Source organism: Stegastes partitus, unplaced genomic scaffold, assembly GCF_000690725.1.
Source record: "Stegastes partitus isolate 25-593 unplaced genomic scaffold, Stegastes_partitus-1.0.2 Scaffold286, whole genome shotgun sequence".
Classification (NCBI taxonomy): domain Eukaryota; kingdom Metazoa; phylum Chordata; class Actinopteri; family Pomacentridae; genus Stegastes; species Stegastes partitus.
In genome coordinates this window covers 139,527-155,437 of record NW_007578017.1, presented here as the reverse complement: position 1 = coordinate 155,437, position 15,911 = coordinate 139,527, and the positions used below count along the sequence as shown (strand labels likewise).

Here is a 15,911-nt window from a genome sequence, read left to right as displayed (position 1 = left end):
TTCATTGCCTTTATTCCACTTGCTCCCTCTCTGACTCGTATTTCTCCGTTTCTCTGCCCAGCTCGGTCTTGGTGCTTCATTAAAATAATCAAGCAGCAACTTTCTTCTATTGTGAAGATGTGTCAGTGGAAAATGACTAATGTTGCTTAAGTAGCTTATTAGCGCTGCTCAGCTGGTGACGGCTGCCTTTTATCCTTTTATCAAGTCAACGTTGTGGACTTTTGGTGTCAGCGGCCACTGACCTGTTTGCTTCACAGCGACGAATGTCTGGTGATGATAATAGAAATGGCTTTCAGATAAACGCTACGGGCCTAATGACACCACGCCGTTCTCTGGTGTAATCACCAAGGTTCGTGCGGGTCATGGGATCGGAGCCCAGACACAGGGGACACTGGGACATCAACAGAACACCTGCTGGGCCCCCATGCCTCATCTCATTAGCATTAGTGTGTGGGGCATTAGGCTTATTCAGCTCAATTACTTCCACAGTCTCTGCTTGAGCCACTGCCACAGCTTAGCGAGAGGAGACGCCGATCCAGGAGCTCCTCACATCAGGTTAATTAAAAGAGTCACTGATATTCAGCACCAGTAGCATCAGTTTGCCTTAAGAGGAAAGACTGGGGCGCAGAGAGTGTTTCTGGGGATTAATGAAGCTGTGTTTGTTTACTAAAATATCACTGAATTTTAGAGTTTGTTCCTTTTTTGTCTGTTTTTTAAAAGAAGAAACTGAAGAAATAATTGCAGCAGGTATTTTTTAAATGTGATTTTCGTTCTCTAAGTTTCCTCTCAGTACCTTAAAGTAATGTTTCTGTCCATCACCAGTCATCATCCTCGTCAAGGTTGCCAACTGTAGCAGCGACCGCTCAGATCGCTGTAGTTAAACTGACCATTTGCATATGTGGAAAAGACAAAATGTCCCGTTGTCGCCGACGTACCTCGTTGAATAGCTCAGCTCTCTGAAGCACGTTTCAGTTCTGTGTGAACATGTTTTACCTCAAACGGCTGGAAGCTGAAGGACCGTGTCAGCCCAAGGTGAGCCGGCGTTCAGTGACCACGCAGATCAAACGCAGTCCAGAGTCATTTCAAATAAACCTTCATTCAAATTCTGTCATTTCTCACAAGTTAACCTTCAGTTCCACACGAAGCGTTTGTTCTGAGCGTCACCGTGAGATTCTCTGGATGAAGTCAAGCGGACGGACGATGCGACGAGCAGAAGCTCTTTTCGCCGGAGGAGGCCGTTTTGATGGCGACTGCTGCACACTGAATGACACTGTTTGGAGCTCGGTTTAGTCTAAATTACCGCTCAGGGAACGGCTTAGTCTTTTGCCAAGACCATATATTTCTATTATGTTCCCGCATCACATCATGTTCCTTAATGACAGCTTGCACAGGTGCTGGGATTTACAAAAAATAAAGTCTGTTTTGAGAGGGATTGGCTGCAGCTACCAGCTGGCACAATGATTATTCTGAACTCACACGCTAGACCGTCTTATATTGGTGGAGATTTTACATAGTTTATAGATTCTGTTTACCTCTGTGAAATAGCACCTCTCTCTGAGATTAGTGCAATATTCAGCCAGAAACACTAATAGGAGAGTCACTCTGCTGCCTTCCACCCTGCGCTGCCTGTTTAAATGTTCGTCACTACGCTTCCCGTTACCAAACTGTACTTTTTGGAAAACTCCTGTTTTGTAATAGAACATGCAAAGTTCTGTTCTGACATTTCGTTTCCTGCCCGAGCACCTGTCTGGTGGATGTGTTGACACAGAACAGGCTCCTCTGTGCATGTCGGCAGTCACGTTTGCCTGAACGTTCACGTGCAGCGTGTTCCTCTGGTCAGTCCGCCTCCCTGTGAGCGCAGCCAGGACATCAGGCAAAACAACAAATAAGACGTTTTCATACACAGTGTTGGTATTATTATTATTCTTTTCTTTTAAACTGAGCTCGATACCAGCAGCTGCAAATGTGATTAAGAGACGCTACAAGTCTGAATTAGATTATTTCTGTTCTTACTAATTACATCCATCGTGCTTGATGATGTGATTTACTGTAGATGTGGGAATGTTTTCATTTTGTTAGTCTACAATCTGTAGACACGACTCTTCAACATGAACTCTTGTGCTTTTCTTAACATTCAAGTACAAAAATACCAGAAAATAAGCAGCAGAACAACTTGATAACACATTTCATCGGCAAACTAATTACTATAAAGGTCCTCATTTTCCATGTATTATTGCCTTTTAGTATGATGTACATGCAGTGATTTCAGTGTAAATGTATGTAAAATCATCATAGCTTACCCTCACAACGCACCTTTTCCTCTTATCCTGTAATGTATGTGAATGCACACTTAAAAAAGCTTTTAGTCTGCAGTCGTAGGGCATCAGTGATCATCCTGCAGTATTGTTCAGCAGCCTTTCGTTACACAGGGACCATGTGTGTGTTCGTTACCATGGCAGGTCTCAAAACAGATCCATCCCACTCACTGCAAGACTTGCTCACTTTAGCCTGGACGCTAGGAGGACTTGTTAAACAAAATGAAAGCAAATATTTATATTTGTTTTTATTTTTTTCTTTGGAGAAGGTTTTGTCTCCGGGTATCTCCACACTGATGTTGAAAATGGGTTCTGAGGGACCTCCGTCTTCTCTCTGCTTCTGTGATCTTATGTTTGTTAAACTTAAAAAGTCCGTTTTGCTCAGATCCTATGCATGTCTTTATATTCATCCATGAAATATACACTGAAGATCTCAGAAGCGCCCGATAGATAAACCCGTCCACTGAAATCGATTTCCTTCTGCCTGCATCACCAGATCGTCCACAGAACAGCGGTGCCGAGCGCCCTGGCAGTGGATTGGATCGGAAAGAATCTGTACTGGTGCGATGCGGAGAGGAAAACTCTGGAGGTGTCCAAAGCCAACGGCCTCTACCCCACCATCCTCATCAGCTCTGGCCTCAAGAACCCCACAGACTTAGCTCTGGATCCGCAGACGGGGTAGGCGTTCTACGTGGACCTGTAGGAGATGCACTCAGTCGTCATACTCAAACTGAAACTTAGAGTTTAATTCTTTAAATCAGGCTTAAAGCTGGAGTAGGCAGTGTTGCTTTGGTATCAATATTAAAGAGATTTGAATTCCTGATCTTCTCACCCAGAGTAGGTGAGATAATAAAAACAGTGAGAGTGTGTTGGACGGCGGACGACTGTGATTCAGGAGAGATAAATCTGAGTCCCTCATGAAGCCATAAGTCAGTGTGACTGTTTCTGTGAAGAGCGTGAAGACGTCCATGATCATCTTGTGCAAGGGACAGTTTCTGCCAACGCTAGTTTTAAGTGTTTCCTGTTTGCTCTGCTCTAAATTAAGCTACATTTTGGTATAATTTGTGAATATCTTGCTCCTCATATAACTGCCCTGTAATCGTGTTATGTTGTGTTGTCAGCCTTAACTCCATTTGATCTTCTTCGTTTACTCTTTCTAAGAAATCTTCCATTTCTGCATCTTTTTACAGATTAAACTTACTTTCTGTTGTTTATGATGTGTGCTGTACCAATGTCCTCTCCTGCTGTGGTCCGTCGCTCTTTGAACTGTGCTGTGCTCCTGACCAGGTACGTGTTCTGGGTAGACTGCTGCGAGCCGCCTTACATCGGGCGCATTGGCATGGATGGCCGAGGGCAGACGGTCATCGTCGACACGGAGATCTATAGCCCCACCGCTCTCACCATCGATTACACCAACAAGAGGCTCTACTGGGCAGACGACAACCACATCCTGTTCGCCAACATGGACGGCACCCAGAGACGCAAAGGTGGGACCAAGGTGTTGTCAATGCTATTGGGAAAGTGTTGCATTCTGGGAAGTACACTTACTCATTTAATTGCTGCAGTTATATCGAGTAGGCTGGTGCACTAGTTTGCCAATAAGCCTGTTTCTGATGTGAAGCTGGGGCCAGCATTGACTGATAGTTATTCTGATAAACTGATCTGTTGTGGTCGGGGCTGATGGGAAGTTTCTAAGCTATTAATCTCCAAGCAGGTATGTAGTAAAAGTGCCACAAGTATTGGTTAGTAAATTGAATAAGACCCCGTTTAATTGAAGCCCTCCATGCATGTTCGTTTGTCCCTCTCTAGTGTCCCACGACCACATCCAAGGAGTCATGGCGCTGACTTTGTTTGAGGACTTTGTGTATTGGACGGACGGGAAGTCCAAATCACTACGACGTGCTCACAAGACAACTGGCGCTCAAGGGATAGAGCTCCTTAACTCCTGGCAGGCCATCAAATCCATCAAGGTCTACCACTCGCTGCGCCAGCCCGAAGGTATGAAGTCCATCTGGCGCTCGTGTTCGCTCTGTGCTCCCGCATGCCAAGCAGTGGTTCTGGGCCTCCTGTATAGCTCTGAGAAGGAAATGGTTTGTGTAATACAGTCTGAACTCGTGTCCTTCTGTCCGTCTGTCCAGTGCCCAAGCACCAGTGTCAGATTGCGAACGGCGGATGCAGCCACCTGTGTCTTCTGTCCCCGGGTGGAGAACACAAATGTGCCTGTCCCACTAATTTTTACTTGGCTGCTGACAATAAAACCTGCCTGTCCAACTGCACCTCCAGTCAGGTCAGCGCCGTTTATCCTGCCTCCCACTTCTTCGTTCAGTGTGATCATGCTGTTTTTTTTTTTCTCTTGATCAGTACTTTTCCCCTAAAGGCAAATTGCTTTACTCTCATTGGCTTTCCTTTCCTAACATGTACTGTAGGGCCTCGGAAATGGCTGCGTATCGATTTCAACTTTGGCTTTGAAGAAAGCTGAAGCCAAATCAGAGAGTGCAGTATTCATGTTGACTTTCAATTCTGTATTTTTAATGTTCTGTTTTTCTTTGCGCTGTAGTTTCGCTGCGGGACAGATGAGTGCATCCCTTTCTGGTGGAAGTGTGACACCGTGGATGACTGTGGGGATGGCTCAGACGAACCCACGGACTGCCGTGAGTGTTGTTCAGAGGTTGGCTTTAAAATAGAACTAAACAGGAACAAGTCACCCCCGGTTTGGTGAGCCAGGAGGTAGAACCCAGTCGTCTCTTCTGCCCGTTTATTCCGGTGTAATGACTTTTTCTGTTTTAAGTGTTTTATGACGCTGCTTTTACCTAATTTTACAAGCTCTGTTTGGGTTTTTACAGTCTGTAATTAAACTCCTGCAACGTTTACTGCATTGTGCTTCAACAGCGGAATTCAAATGTCAGCCCGGCCGGTTCCAGTGTGGCACCGGCCTCTGCGCTCTGCCGCCCTTCATCTGCGACGGAGAGAACGACTGTGGCGACAACACGGACGAAGCCAACTGCGGTAAGCGTGGAAATGCTCGCTCCGGTTCCAGTCCTTCGTCTGCCACAAATTGCTGTTTATGCATTTCACAGGAAGCCGTCTTATCAACCAGACGGCGTTTCCAGCGCCGGCATCGCGTTTTATTGAATTTTCTGTGGACGGATTTTGAGTTTGTGTGGTGGCTGCTGATTAGTGCTAAAATAATTACGCAATCGGTTGATTAGTTTGTTAGCAGGGAACTAATTAAGAGCTATTGTGATAAATCATTCATTATTTATTAAAATGCATTAGAAACCCCAAATAGCTCCAGCCTCACAAATGCTCTTCTTTTTCTTTTTTTCCTCCCGACAGTTTCCTATTAGAGCAAATTGAATATTTTGGAGTTTGGGAGGACGAGTTGTCAACATAGGCTGGACAATTTATAGACTAAATGATTAATTAACTAATAGAACAATGTCGTTATAGCAGAGGAACGTGTAGTCTTTACCCGTCCCGTGTTTAGAAACGCTGTGTGTGACATCAGGGATTTAGTTTGGACAGAAAAGGCTGCCAGACACCACATAATGACTCCAGTAATGAACATATTTCCATAAACTGGCAAACTGTATGTTGAACTGCCACCAGTCGGTGCTAAAATTATAGATGCCTTCCTCTGCCTGTGCCAGAATAACCTCCTGTCGGCTCGCCCTCCCTCTGCTGCTTTTCCCTTTCAGAGACGTACATCTGCCTGTCGGGCCAGTTCAAGTGCACCAGGAAGCAGAAGTGCATCCCTCTCAACCTGCGCTGCAACGGTCAGGACGACTGCGGCGACGGCGAGGACGAGACGGACTGCCGTGAGTGTCCGCAGTATCACTTTCAGGCTCATGGTCTTGAATGGTTTTATTGAGCGTTCAGACTGGGAGGCTTATGGACGTATCCGGCCCGTTTGATCAGCCCGCTCCGGCGCTGCAGGGAAAAACAGGCAAACATGGAGAAATCACAAGGATTTTTATATCTGCCATTTGAAGATGTAATCTAATGGATTACGATAAATCACCTTAATTGTGCTTTTTTTTTGACAGGGTTAATTTATTTCTGTGCCGGAGCCGAGTATATGGAGCCATTAACATTCCACAGCCCTCATTAAGTATTCCAGACGCAACGCTTGTTATGGCCTGTTCCTGTGAAAAGGGATTAGATGTTGAATCACACAGAGGATAAGAACAGATTTTCTCTGCAATGATGTAACTCATCAGAATATCACAGCCCATCCAGGCCTTCAGACTGCTGCTGCTGCTGCGTTTGTCTTGCATGTGATTGCAGGAGGGGTGAGAGCGAGGGGACGAGGATGCGAGAAAGTCAGGAGGAGAATGAGAGACTTAAAAAAAAAGAAGGAGCCTTAATTAAAGTGAAGCTAATTACTTCAGCCCTTCTTAGACTTCCAGCGTGATTGGATGTGGTTTTGAATGCACTTGTGTAATGAACACTGCAGCGCTGAAATTAAAACACGATTTGAAACAACGTCAGGTTTTATAACCAGGACCTGCTGCTACCTCGCTGTAGAAGAAAACGATGAGTGAACGAGATGCTTCCTCACCGGCTCCTAGAACTAAACAAATCCTGTCAAAACATTTAAGTTCCTCCAGAATTGCCCTCCTCGTTATTTTCCCCACATGCCTCCATTGTTTCCTCCTGCAGCTGAGAGCACCTGCTCCCCGGACCAGTTCCAGTGCAAGGCCTCCATGCACTGCATCTCCAAGCTCTGGGTCTGCGACGAGGACCCGGACTGTGCAGACGGGTCAGACGAGGCTAATTGTGGTGAGTTGTGGAAACCCGCCGAACCCGAAACCACACGACTTCGCTTATTTTCAGTTAAAGGCGGAAGGATCTGATTAAATATGAATTAATTTTGCACTTGGCTTCCCTCCGTCTGACTCAGTGTTTCTACTTGTTCTCGCGGCCGAGCTCACGGCTGAGCGAGAGCGCCGTGAAGGACAGCTGTCCCTGTCATCAGCGAGCGCTAAGCATTATGAACTCAGCTCCCCTGCCAGAGGACACACACACACACACACACACACACACACACACACACACACACACACACACAGACATATATATAGTCTAACTGAGTTTAACTGAGTTTCTTCTCAGATCCATGGTGGGCTGGACAGGGTCGGGTGAGATGATGATATATTATTCAGTCATGATGCTATCAGCGGCTCTGTTTTTATTTTGGCCATCATTTCACCTGTTTTTGACTCTTTTGTTTCTCCTCCGTTTTTGTCTTTGACTTACTTAAAATGTTGAAACCGAAGCACCGGTCCAGCATCCGTCTCTGCTCTGAGGGAAGTATTGATCCATTTCCATCCAGCTTTTTATGTGACTGCAGGTTTAAAGGAGCAGTTTGTTGTTTCATTTGAGTAAAAAGTACAAAATCACATGTTGCTGTCATATAGACCGCTATGTGAGAAAATATTTAAATACACATATTTTCAACAACCCGGTGGACTTACAACCCACTGAGCTAACATGAGATGTATAAAAGTTGCCGTTACTACCGTCTGGAGAGTTTGTATAGTTAGATTTTTTCCCCCTCATGATGGTCCAGGGCTGTACGGTGGCTCAGTGGTTCGCACCATCGCCGGGTCGCGTCCCGGTGAGGACACCCGGGATCTTCCTGCGTGGAGTCTCCATGTTCTCCCCGTGCAGCGTGGGTTCTCTCCGGGTTCTCCGGCTTCCTCCCACAGTCCAGAAACATGTTGAGGTTAATTGGTGATTGTAAATTGTCCGTAGGTGTGAATGTGAGTGTGCTTGGTTGTCTGTCTCTAAGTGTAGCCCTGTGATAGACTGGTTACCTGTCCAGGTGAACCTGCCTTCACCCTGAGTCAGCTGGGATAGGCTCCGCCCCCCAGTGAGGATTAAGGTGTAGAGATGATGGATGGATGGATGATGGTGCAGCCTCCAGCATAAACAGCGCTCCTACAGTTTGGTACTTTCCCACTTTTGAGATTTGCTTTGTGGTACTTTGGTGCCAAGTGCAAAGCGCTCGGTGCACAGGTGGGAGAAGGGGGAAGGTAACAGGTGTGAGGTTTGTGGAAGTGACGCAGCAGAAAGCAAGTTGCTGGTATTTTGGTAGAAAATGCATCTTGAACTTTGAATCTGTTTCTGGTGCACCAATGCAAAAATCATGTAAACACTCCACAGCCAGGAGACACTTTTAAATCAGCGTAGGGATTATTCAGTCATTCTGTTCCAGGCGAGGAATGTCTGCGTTGGTCTATAAACGAGTGTTAAGTGATTCCTACTGTATCTGCTGCGACTGTTACTGTGTGAGATCCAGTTCAGTCGGATCCGATCAGCCATCTGAAGGCAGGAGGACGCACGTGTTCTTCAATCTGCCTCCTGCGATTTATGAACTTCCAAACCAGAGCACAACCGTCTATGTTTACCTTTATTAAATCTCATGCAAATGACACCAGGCTGCTCCACAGGAACCAGGTTTAATGCTGCACGCCTCACACACGGGTCTGTATGAGCGGGTTGTGCTGGTTCTGGAGCTCATCGGTCCGTTGTGTCACAGCCACTTGGATTACAGCATACATGCTGTCACATTTGTACAGTATAACGTATCTATGGAGCTGGTGTGGGCTTCATCACCATGTTTTTAATATACTTGTATTATCTTCAGATGAAATATGAAGAACCCTCAGCGTCCACCTCCGGCTGCAGACTGAAGGTGTGTTCAGGTGCTGCTGCTCTGCACCACTCTGTCATTTCCTGTAGCAGCCTTCCTCCGTTTGTTGACGTCATGTTGCTGCTGCGACTGTAGCCGTCGTCTCAGAGCAGCGAGACGAGCGACCGGCTCAGAGTGAACGCCGTCCCTTTTATATTCCACTTCATCCATCCCTCATGCTTTGAAGCTGGATGCGTTCTGCTTCCTCCCAGAATGCCTTTGAAAAAAAAAGTAAAGGGTTTTATTCTTCTTTAATGTCAGTTAATTTGAGGAGACCTTGAAGCGTGGCTGAGTTAACGTTCATCCTGCTTTGTGTAGGTCACTGATGACTCCAGACCGTTTCTTCTGCTGCGTTCGTCAGCGTCACCTGATAATTGATCACCTCAAAGTTCTCGTCACTTTGGAGCGCGCCGGAGACGTAATCCGGCTTTAGAGCTGTTGTGTTTTCACTTTGAATTTCCTCCGACTGTTTAGGGAAGTTGTGCTTGTTAGCTTGGTAATGAGCTCTGACTTTACAGGGAAATATTGCCTTTTTCCCGTGTCACGTCTTTTAAATGCTGTAAGTGACTGAGCTGCTTCCTAATGAATCGCTGCGCTGTGTCCTCTGCTGCTGCTGCTGCTGCTGCACTCGGCTTCCCTCCTGATTCTCTCCTCCTGCTGTCATGTTGGAAAGAGATCCAGGCAGAATGTGCCACCGCCGTCATTTGACACATCTTCTCCCTAAGTGATGACAGCACTACCTTGGCCATTATCCCTGATGATGTCTGCGTGGAGAGGACTTTTTGAAAAAAGGAAGCTCTCGGTTTGACTTTGAAAACCCGTTCTGAGGCAGCGTTACAGGAGCCAGTGTCAGAGCATCTGTTCTCTTTTGAAACAAATGCAGATATTTTGAATAACTGGAGCCACTAATGGTCAGCAGCGGGGGGCCTGATTTGATTTTTAGACGGGAATACTTTTAGCTCTCCATCATTTGTCTTTGCACAACACAGAGCTCCAGACAGTCAGTTCAGAATATGCATAAGCACTAAATAAATGGAGTCGACACAAAGCTGCTCTCTCAGAAACCAGAGACAGTTTTTAGCCTGGATCTGAAGCTCTGCCCTCGTCTCTGAATTGTTCAGTTTAACCAACTGTGAAGACATTTTATGTTTAGTCTTGAGAGTAAAGTCTGGAGATCAGTTTGGCTACGGTGAATATATTGTTGGAATATTTTTTTTCCTCATTTCCTCTCCTTTAACCCTCCGATTATCTTTATTTCTATCATTCATAAAGGGCTATTTACACATAAACTTGGGTAACGGTTTTAATTATGACAATTATCTGGAGGTTTGCTGAGCTCAGATTGAACCCGAGGATGAACGGTGTTGGTAAATGTGAAGGTAATAGGATGGTTAATACCTAAATGATCCTGTCAGCTGTTCTCACTGCAGCAGGATGTATTCTGTAAACTAAGAAGATCAGCGTCTGCTCCTGTTCCATCTATTTGTTTAAATCTTGCACTTATTGAATGATCCAAACCCTGATCGATTTAGGAGCAGCCGCTGAGCTTCTTTCACACTCTGTAAAACATTTCATTTAACACCACCTCGCCGTCACGTCTCTGCTCGCTCTTTCTTTGTGGTTCATAATAAAACCAAAATTCTTCGGCGTCTGTTTTGTTCTGAAATGATCCCAGATGTTGTTTTTTTTTTTTTAAAGAACCCTCACTTTTGCCAGCTCCTTGTCACAAAGTGTGTCGAGGAAGTTTGGTAGCAGGTATTTCATCTTACGGTGTGTTAGCCTCCCGAGTGCGTGCTGTGTTTTGAACTCGGTGTCAGACTTACTGAGGGAAACCCTGAGGAAACGGTGATTACACGTTGAAAATATGATAGCTAGCACGACATTAATATTCATGCTCTTTGAAGCCATTTTCATCTCCGTGTTTGTTTGCTCCTGATGAAAAAGATGAAAAGACCTGCGGACCTCATGAATTCCGCTGCGAGAATAACAACTGCATCCCCGACCACTGGAGGTGTGACAGCCAGAACGACTGCGGAGACAACTCAGACGAGGAGAACTGCAGTGAGTAACCGACTCCTTCACATCCTGCTCGCTCGCTTTCTCCGTTTGTGTCCACTTTTGACGTCCTGCATTCACTCCTGACTGCCCCTCACACCACCTCAGCCGCCCCATCGCCTCTCACACACACACACACACACACACACACAGATTGTTGGTGATGCTTCTTTTATTATCAGTCCTAATGTCGACTCCTGAGCTCGTGGAACCGTCTCCTCTTTATAATTTACTAACCTCATGCTCCCGTTTGTTTGGATGTTCATGCAAAACTTTTTTTTTATTATTGTTTCCTGGTGACCCACCTTGTTAAATTCCCCTCTCTGTTGTGTAATCAAGTCCTCGTATGTGTGTTCAATTGTCTGCCTGTGCATTACGGGACCATGTGCATGTCTGCTGTGGGCTTTTTGCTGAGCGTGCATAATTTACGTGATTTATTAGATGCTTATTCCCCCATACCTATTAATGTCACTTAAAATGCAAATAAAAGCCAGTCAGGTGTTGGATGGCGAAGAATTAAGCCGGTGGACCAGCAGACAGTGGAGGGGCTGCAAATCAGATTTTGCTGCAATGCCTGCTGGGAGTCTCTGTTGCAGCACCACTCATAACACACAGCCTGAGCTAGCTAACAGTCCATGATAACAAGGGGAGGGCCCAGACAGTGGATCTGATGCAGCTGTTTAGCGGCGTCCTAATATCGTCCTCGGGGACAGACTAAATGGCAGATACGAGACTTTTCTTTTGGCTTCAGAGAGTACGTCCCCCCCTCACCACCACCGCCACCAGCCGCCCCCGTATTGTGAGAGCAGCAATGAATGTATTTACATCTTGATCAGCTTTGCCAGTTTATCCACTTCTACTACAAAATGACTCTAATTAGGTAAAACGATGGTTTTGCCAAGGCATTAGCATGTGGGTCTGAACGCAGAGCATTTGGCTGCTATGTGCATCAGGGGACGGCTGTTTGTTGATGCCGGAGTTTGAATCTGTTTTGTTGTTCCTCCACCAGAACCAGTCACCTGTAACCACAAGGACTTCGCCTGCGCTAACGGAGACTGCATCTCCTCCCGGTTCCGCTGCGATGGAGACTACGACTGCCTGGATAACTCAGATGAGGTCAGCGCTTGAAATATGTGTACCACTTACTGTGAATCAAAGAGGGAGATAAACCCACACAAGTGCTGCTAATGAGGCAGAGATCTGAGCATGATTTAGTGTCGTATGTATTTATTAAGAATAAAATACTCCACAAAAATGGGTCCAAAAGACGAACCCCAACACCAACAGTTTGGCCTCTTTGGCGTGTTGCCGTCGGCCTGTGTGTTTAGAAATCACGCCAGACGCTGGTTTTATTTAACCACCGGCTGACTGATATTGTATAATTAGAGGGTCAGTAAGGAGTGACACTGAAATTACAGGTCACTGTACGGAAAATGTGAAGATTACACAAGGAGCATAGATAGGCTTAACTCTGACAAATTGCAGCGTGCATGAGCCAAATTATAGCATATGGACGGCCGCTTTTTTTCTGTAAAAAGATTTACAGGAAATGTCTGTTAGTGTCTGAGCTCGCAGCATAAGCGTGGATTAAATAACCAAATTGAAAAAGAGAAGCGAAATTAGACGGGTATATTGCCGCTTGCGAAGAAAATAATCTCATTGTGGGCATAATTCATTGTGTTGATCTAAATCTCCTTGTCGTGCCGGCTACATTCCCAAACAATCCTGGACAGGAAATATCACTGTGATGAATTATTGTACCTTCAAGTACATTAGCGCATGAAATACCTCGCATTCATTTGCTTTTGGAAACCCTAATCCCCCATGCCTTTCAGCAAAACAAAGCGCGCTTGTTTTGTTCATAAATACGCTTGAGTGTCTTAATTTATGAAGCCTCAAATTGCCGTTGTAATTTTACCCTCTTGTAATACGTGAAGAAATTAACTTAAATGTGCCTTTATCTGGGGTTGCATGCTATAAAGAGATTTCTGCAGGATTCATACAAAAAAAAAAAGAACACAAAATGCCCCATCACTGGTAATGATGCAGTGTGATGCATAATTCAAGGACAAAGGCTTGCTATTACGAGTCATTATTCTTGTTAATTTATTGCTCTGTTCAACATTTGCACAGTGATTTTTACATATAATCCGTCTCCATGCAAAGCAGCGCAACCCTAATTAACCCTTTATTATGTGTCTCCCCAGTGCCAGCTTTCTGGGTCGGCCCAGTCAAATAGTTTAAGGAAAGAAGCCTTTCAGTCAGCGTTGGTTACTGAATCCAGTCAATCACGGCGGCCATAATGGGCTCGAATGTCCACCTTTATTTGTATGAATGTGGTTAATGCGTTTATGAGGAAGAGTTGTTGGTTATGTTCACGATAAATTCAACATGTCATGAAGCTCTTGGTGTTTTGTGGGTGGATAGAAATTCCAAGAAGGCCTAAAGGATGACTTTATAAATCAATGTCAGACTTACCGTTAAAAAGCAGCAGTCACGGGCGCCGCTATAGCTCACCTGGTTGAGCTGGCGACCCATGTTCAGGAGCTATAGTCTCCCATGCAGTGGCCATGGGTTTGAATCCTGCTCATGGCCCTTTGCTGCAACCCCTTCCCCCATTCTCCTCCCTCACTTTCCTGTCTCTGCTTTGACTGTCCTATATAATAAAGGCAAAAATGCCAAAAAAATTACTTAAAAAAAAAACAGCGATCACCTGTTTAACCTCCTCCAGCTCTGGTGTTTAGGAGCGGGTTGGTTGTTCTTGTACGTTCACCGGCTCCCTCAGTCGGTCCACACAGGATTTCAAAGAGCAGCGTTATCTTCTCAAACTCTGTGGGTGACTCACAGAGTTTGTGTTAAAGTAGGAGTCGAGTTTTACGGCGAGCCTTGTTTACTTTTCACTCATCGCCCTGATCCGGTTTTAACGCGCCTCCAATGAAAGTAACAGGGAACAAAACCCGCAGCCCGTGTAAAAACGCCTTCTGGAGTCCAGGCCAACAGAATATGAGGCTTCAAATCAGATCTCCCAATTTACAGTCTTTTTGTTATAACGTTTTGTTGTCTCGCCCCAGAGATTGTTTCTTTTGCGAGGATCTATTTTTACCTCTAGAGGAGGATTTGTACCTCCTCTGTGAGTGAGGCAGGAGGCCGGTGTGCATGGATGGAATCAGGAAGGTTACATGAAGATCCCTGCACACCACATGTCTGATCATGTGCTGATATAGATACCTGGTAGGGCAAGAGATGGAGGGAAAGAGGGCATTTTAAACTAAACCTTCAACTTCTGAACTATACATTTAATGGATTTTACAGTCTCGTGGCACTAAACCATGTCTTGGTTGTGGCCGGCCTCTCCTTCCACTCATCCTTCACTTTGTGTTTTTCTGCTGTATTCGTTAACAGAAAGGCTGCGAGGAGCACTGCGCAGACGACCAGTTTCGGTGTCAAAACAACCTCTGCATCTCGCTGAAGTGGCTGTGCGACGGTCAAGAAGATTGCAAGATGGGCGAAGATGAAAAGAACTGTCAGGGAACAGGTGAAAACTAATATCCCACAGCGGTATGAGGGCGGGAGGAAGTGCTGCCGAGTCGTACTTCTGAGCCACGGCTAGCGCACAGAACATCTCCAAACCCTGTGTTCCCTGCAGTATTATCTTTCCTCTTCCATTAGAGGGAAGGTCATGCAGTTTATTTATTTATTTTTTATTATGCTGTTATGTGTCTAAGGATTTTTTTTCCCTTCTTCACTGTGAACGGTGAGGAGAGTGTGATTAGGTGACAGATTGAGCGTCGCCTCGTGTGCGGCCAGCGCTGAACCAATAAGAGTTCTGTTTAAAAGGAAATATCCCTCATTACATATGAGCCTCCTGACTTTATTCATATTGTTCCCAATAAAGTCAGCTGTCGTCAGGTGAGGAAATGTTGAATGCATTCATGTGACTGAACCTGTAACTCACTCGTTCACTCGTCAGCTCTCTGTCTGCCAGAGAAGGTCGCTGAAATGACAACCCACCTGTGGCGAGCTGTTTTTTTCACAACATTTCACGACGACTGAGCGGCACAGCGACCCGGCGCCGACCGACTGACAGCATCACACGGCCGGCATTGTTTGGATCTCAGCTCAAAAACACTGAGTGAAACAGAGATCCTCGAGGCTGCCGCTGTCAGATACTGACGAGTGTAAACTAAGAAAAACAAGTTAGGTGGCAGGATTCTCAGAAATGTCCTCCATTATGCTCTCGTTGTGTCGTTATAATTGCACCACGCTCGGCGATACAACATGCGGTTGTTTTGCAGATGACTTGCAGCAGGTCCAGTCCTGCTGATTCACTCTGTTGAGTTTCAGTGTCCGTTACTGACCGGGTTCTGCCCAGTACTGTTCCCAGCAGCAGGTTGTGCAGCGTGTACGCTCTCAGGCCTGCATGGAAACTTCCTGCTGTGTTCAGGAGTGACAGGTTCAGATGATTTCCTTCCAGGGGCCACGTTTTTCAGTTTGCATTATGTGGAGTTTTTCAGTCGTTTATCGAGCAAGAAACTGAAAAGCTCACATGAGGGAGGTCTACTGGTGAGAGGAACTAGGATTGTAAGCTAATATACTTTTTTTTGTTCCTTGTCCAGTCGTCCCTTCGTGTTCTGTGAACGAGTACGTGTGCGCCAGCGGAGGATGTGTGTCGGCCAGCCTGCGGTGTGACGGACACGACAACTGTCTGGACGGATCAGACGAGGTCGGTGCAGCTTCACACCACTCACAGGATCAGAAATATACCTGAATAATGTACCTGTGCAGTGTCCTGTGCTTACGCTGGTGCTGGAAAGTTTGTGAAGCCTTCAGGATTTTCTGTAGTT

The 15,911-nt window shown here is 45.8% G+C and overlaps 1 protein-coding gene across 1 annotated transcript in view; it reads left to right on the top strand.

Annotated features, from left to right (window-relative positions):
- The window catches only part of lrp1bb (low density lipoprotein receptor-related protein 1Bb), a 187,997-nt gene that overhangs the window by 141,073 nt on the left and 31,013 nt on the right, over window positions 1-15,911 (top strand). The window contains exons 59-70 of the mRNA XM_008282795.1: window positions 2,812-2,993; window positions 3,603-3,802; window positions 4,125-4,313; window positions 4,454-4,602; window positions 4,873-4,966; window positions 5,205-5,321; window positions 6,014-6,133; window positions 6,978-7,097; window positions 10,957-11,073; window positions 12,077-12,183; window positions 14,470-14,602; window positions 15,684-15,790. Coding sequence (XP_008281017.1) covers window positions 2,812-2,993; window positions 3,603-3,802; window positions 4,125-4,313; window positions 4,454-4,602; window positions 4,873-4,966; window positions 5,205-5,321; window positions 6,014-6,133; window positions 6,978-7,097; window positions 10,957-11,073; window positions 12,077-12,183; window positions 14,470-14,602; window positions 15,684-15,790 — 1,635 coding nt within the window. The remainder of the gene's footprint in view (window positions 1-2,811; window positions 2,994-3,602; window positions 3,803-4,124; window positions 4,314-4,453; window positions 4,603-4,872; window positions 4,967-5,204; window positions 5,322-6,013; window positions 6,134-6,977; window positions 7,098-10,956; window positions 11,074-12,076; window positions 12,184-14,469; window positions 14,603-15,683; window positions 15,791-15,911) is intronic.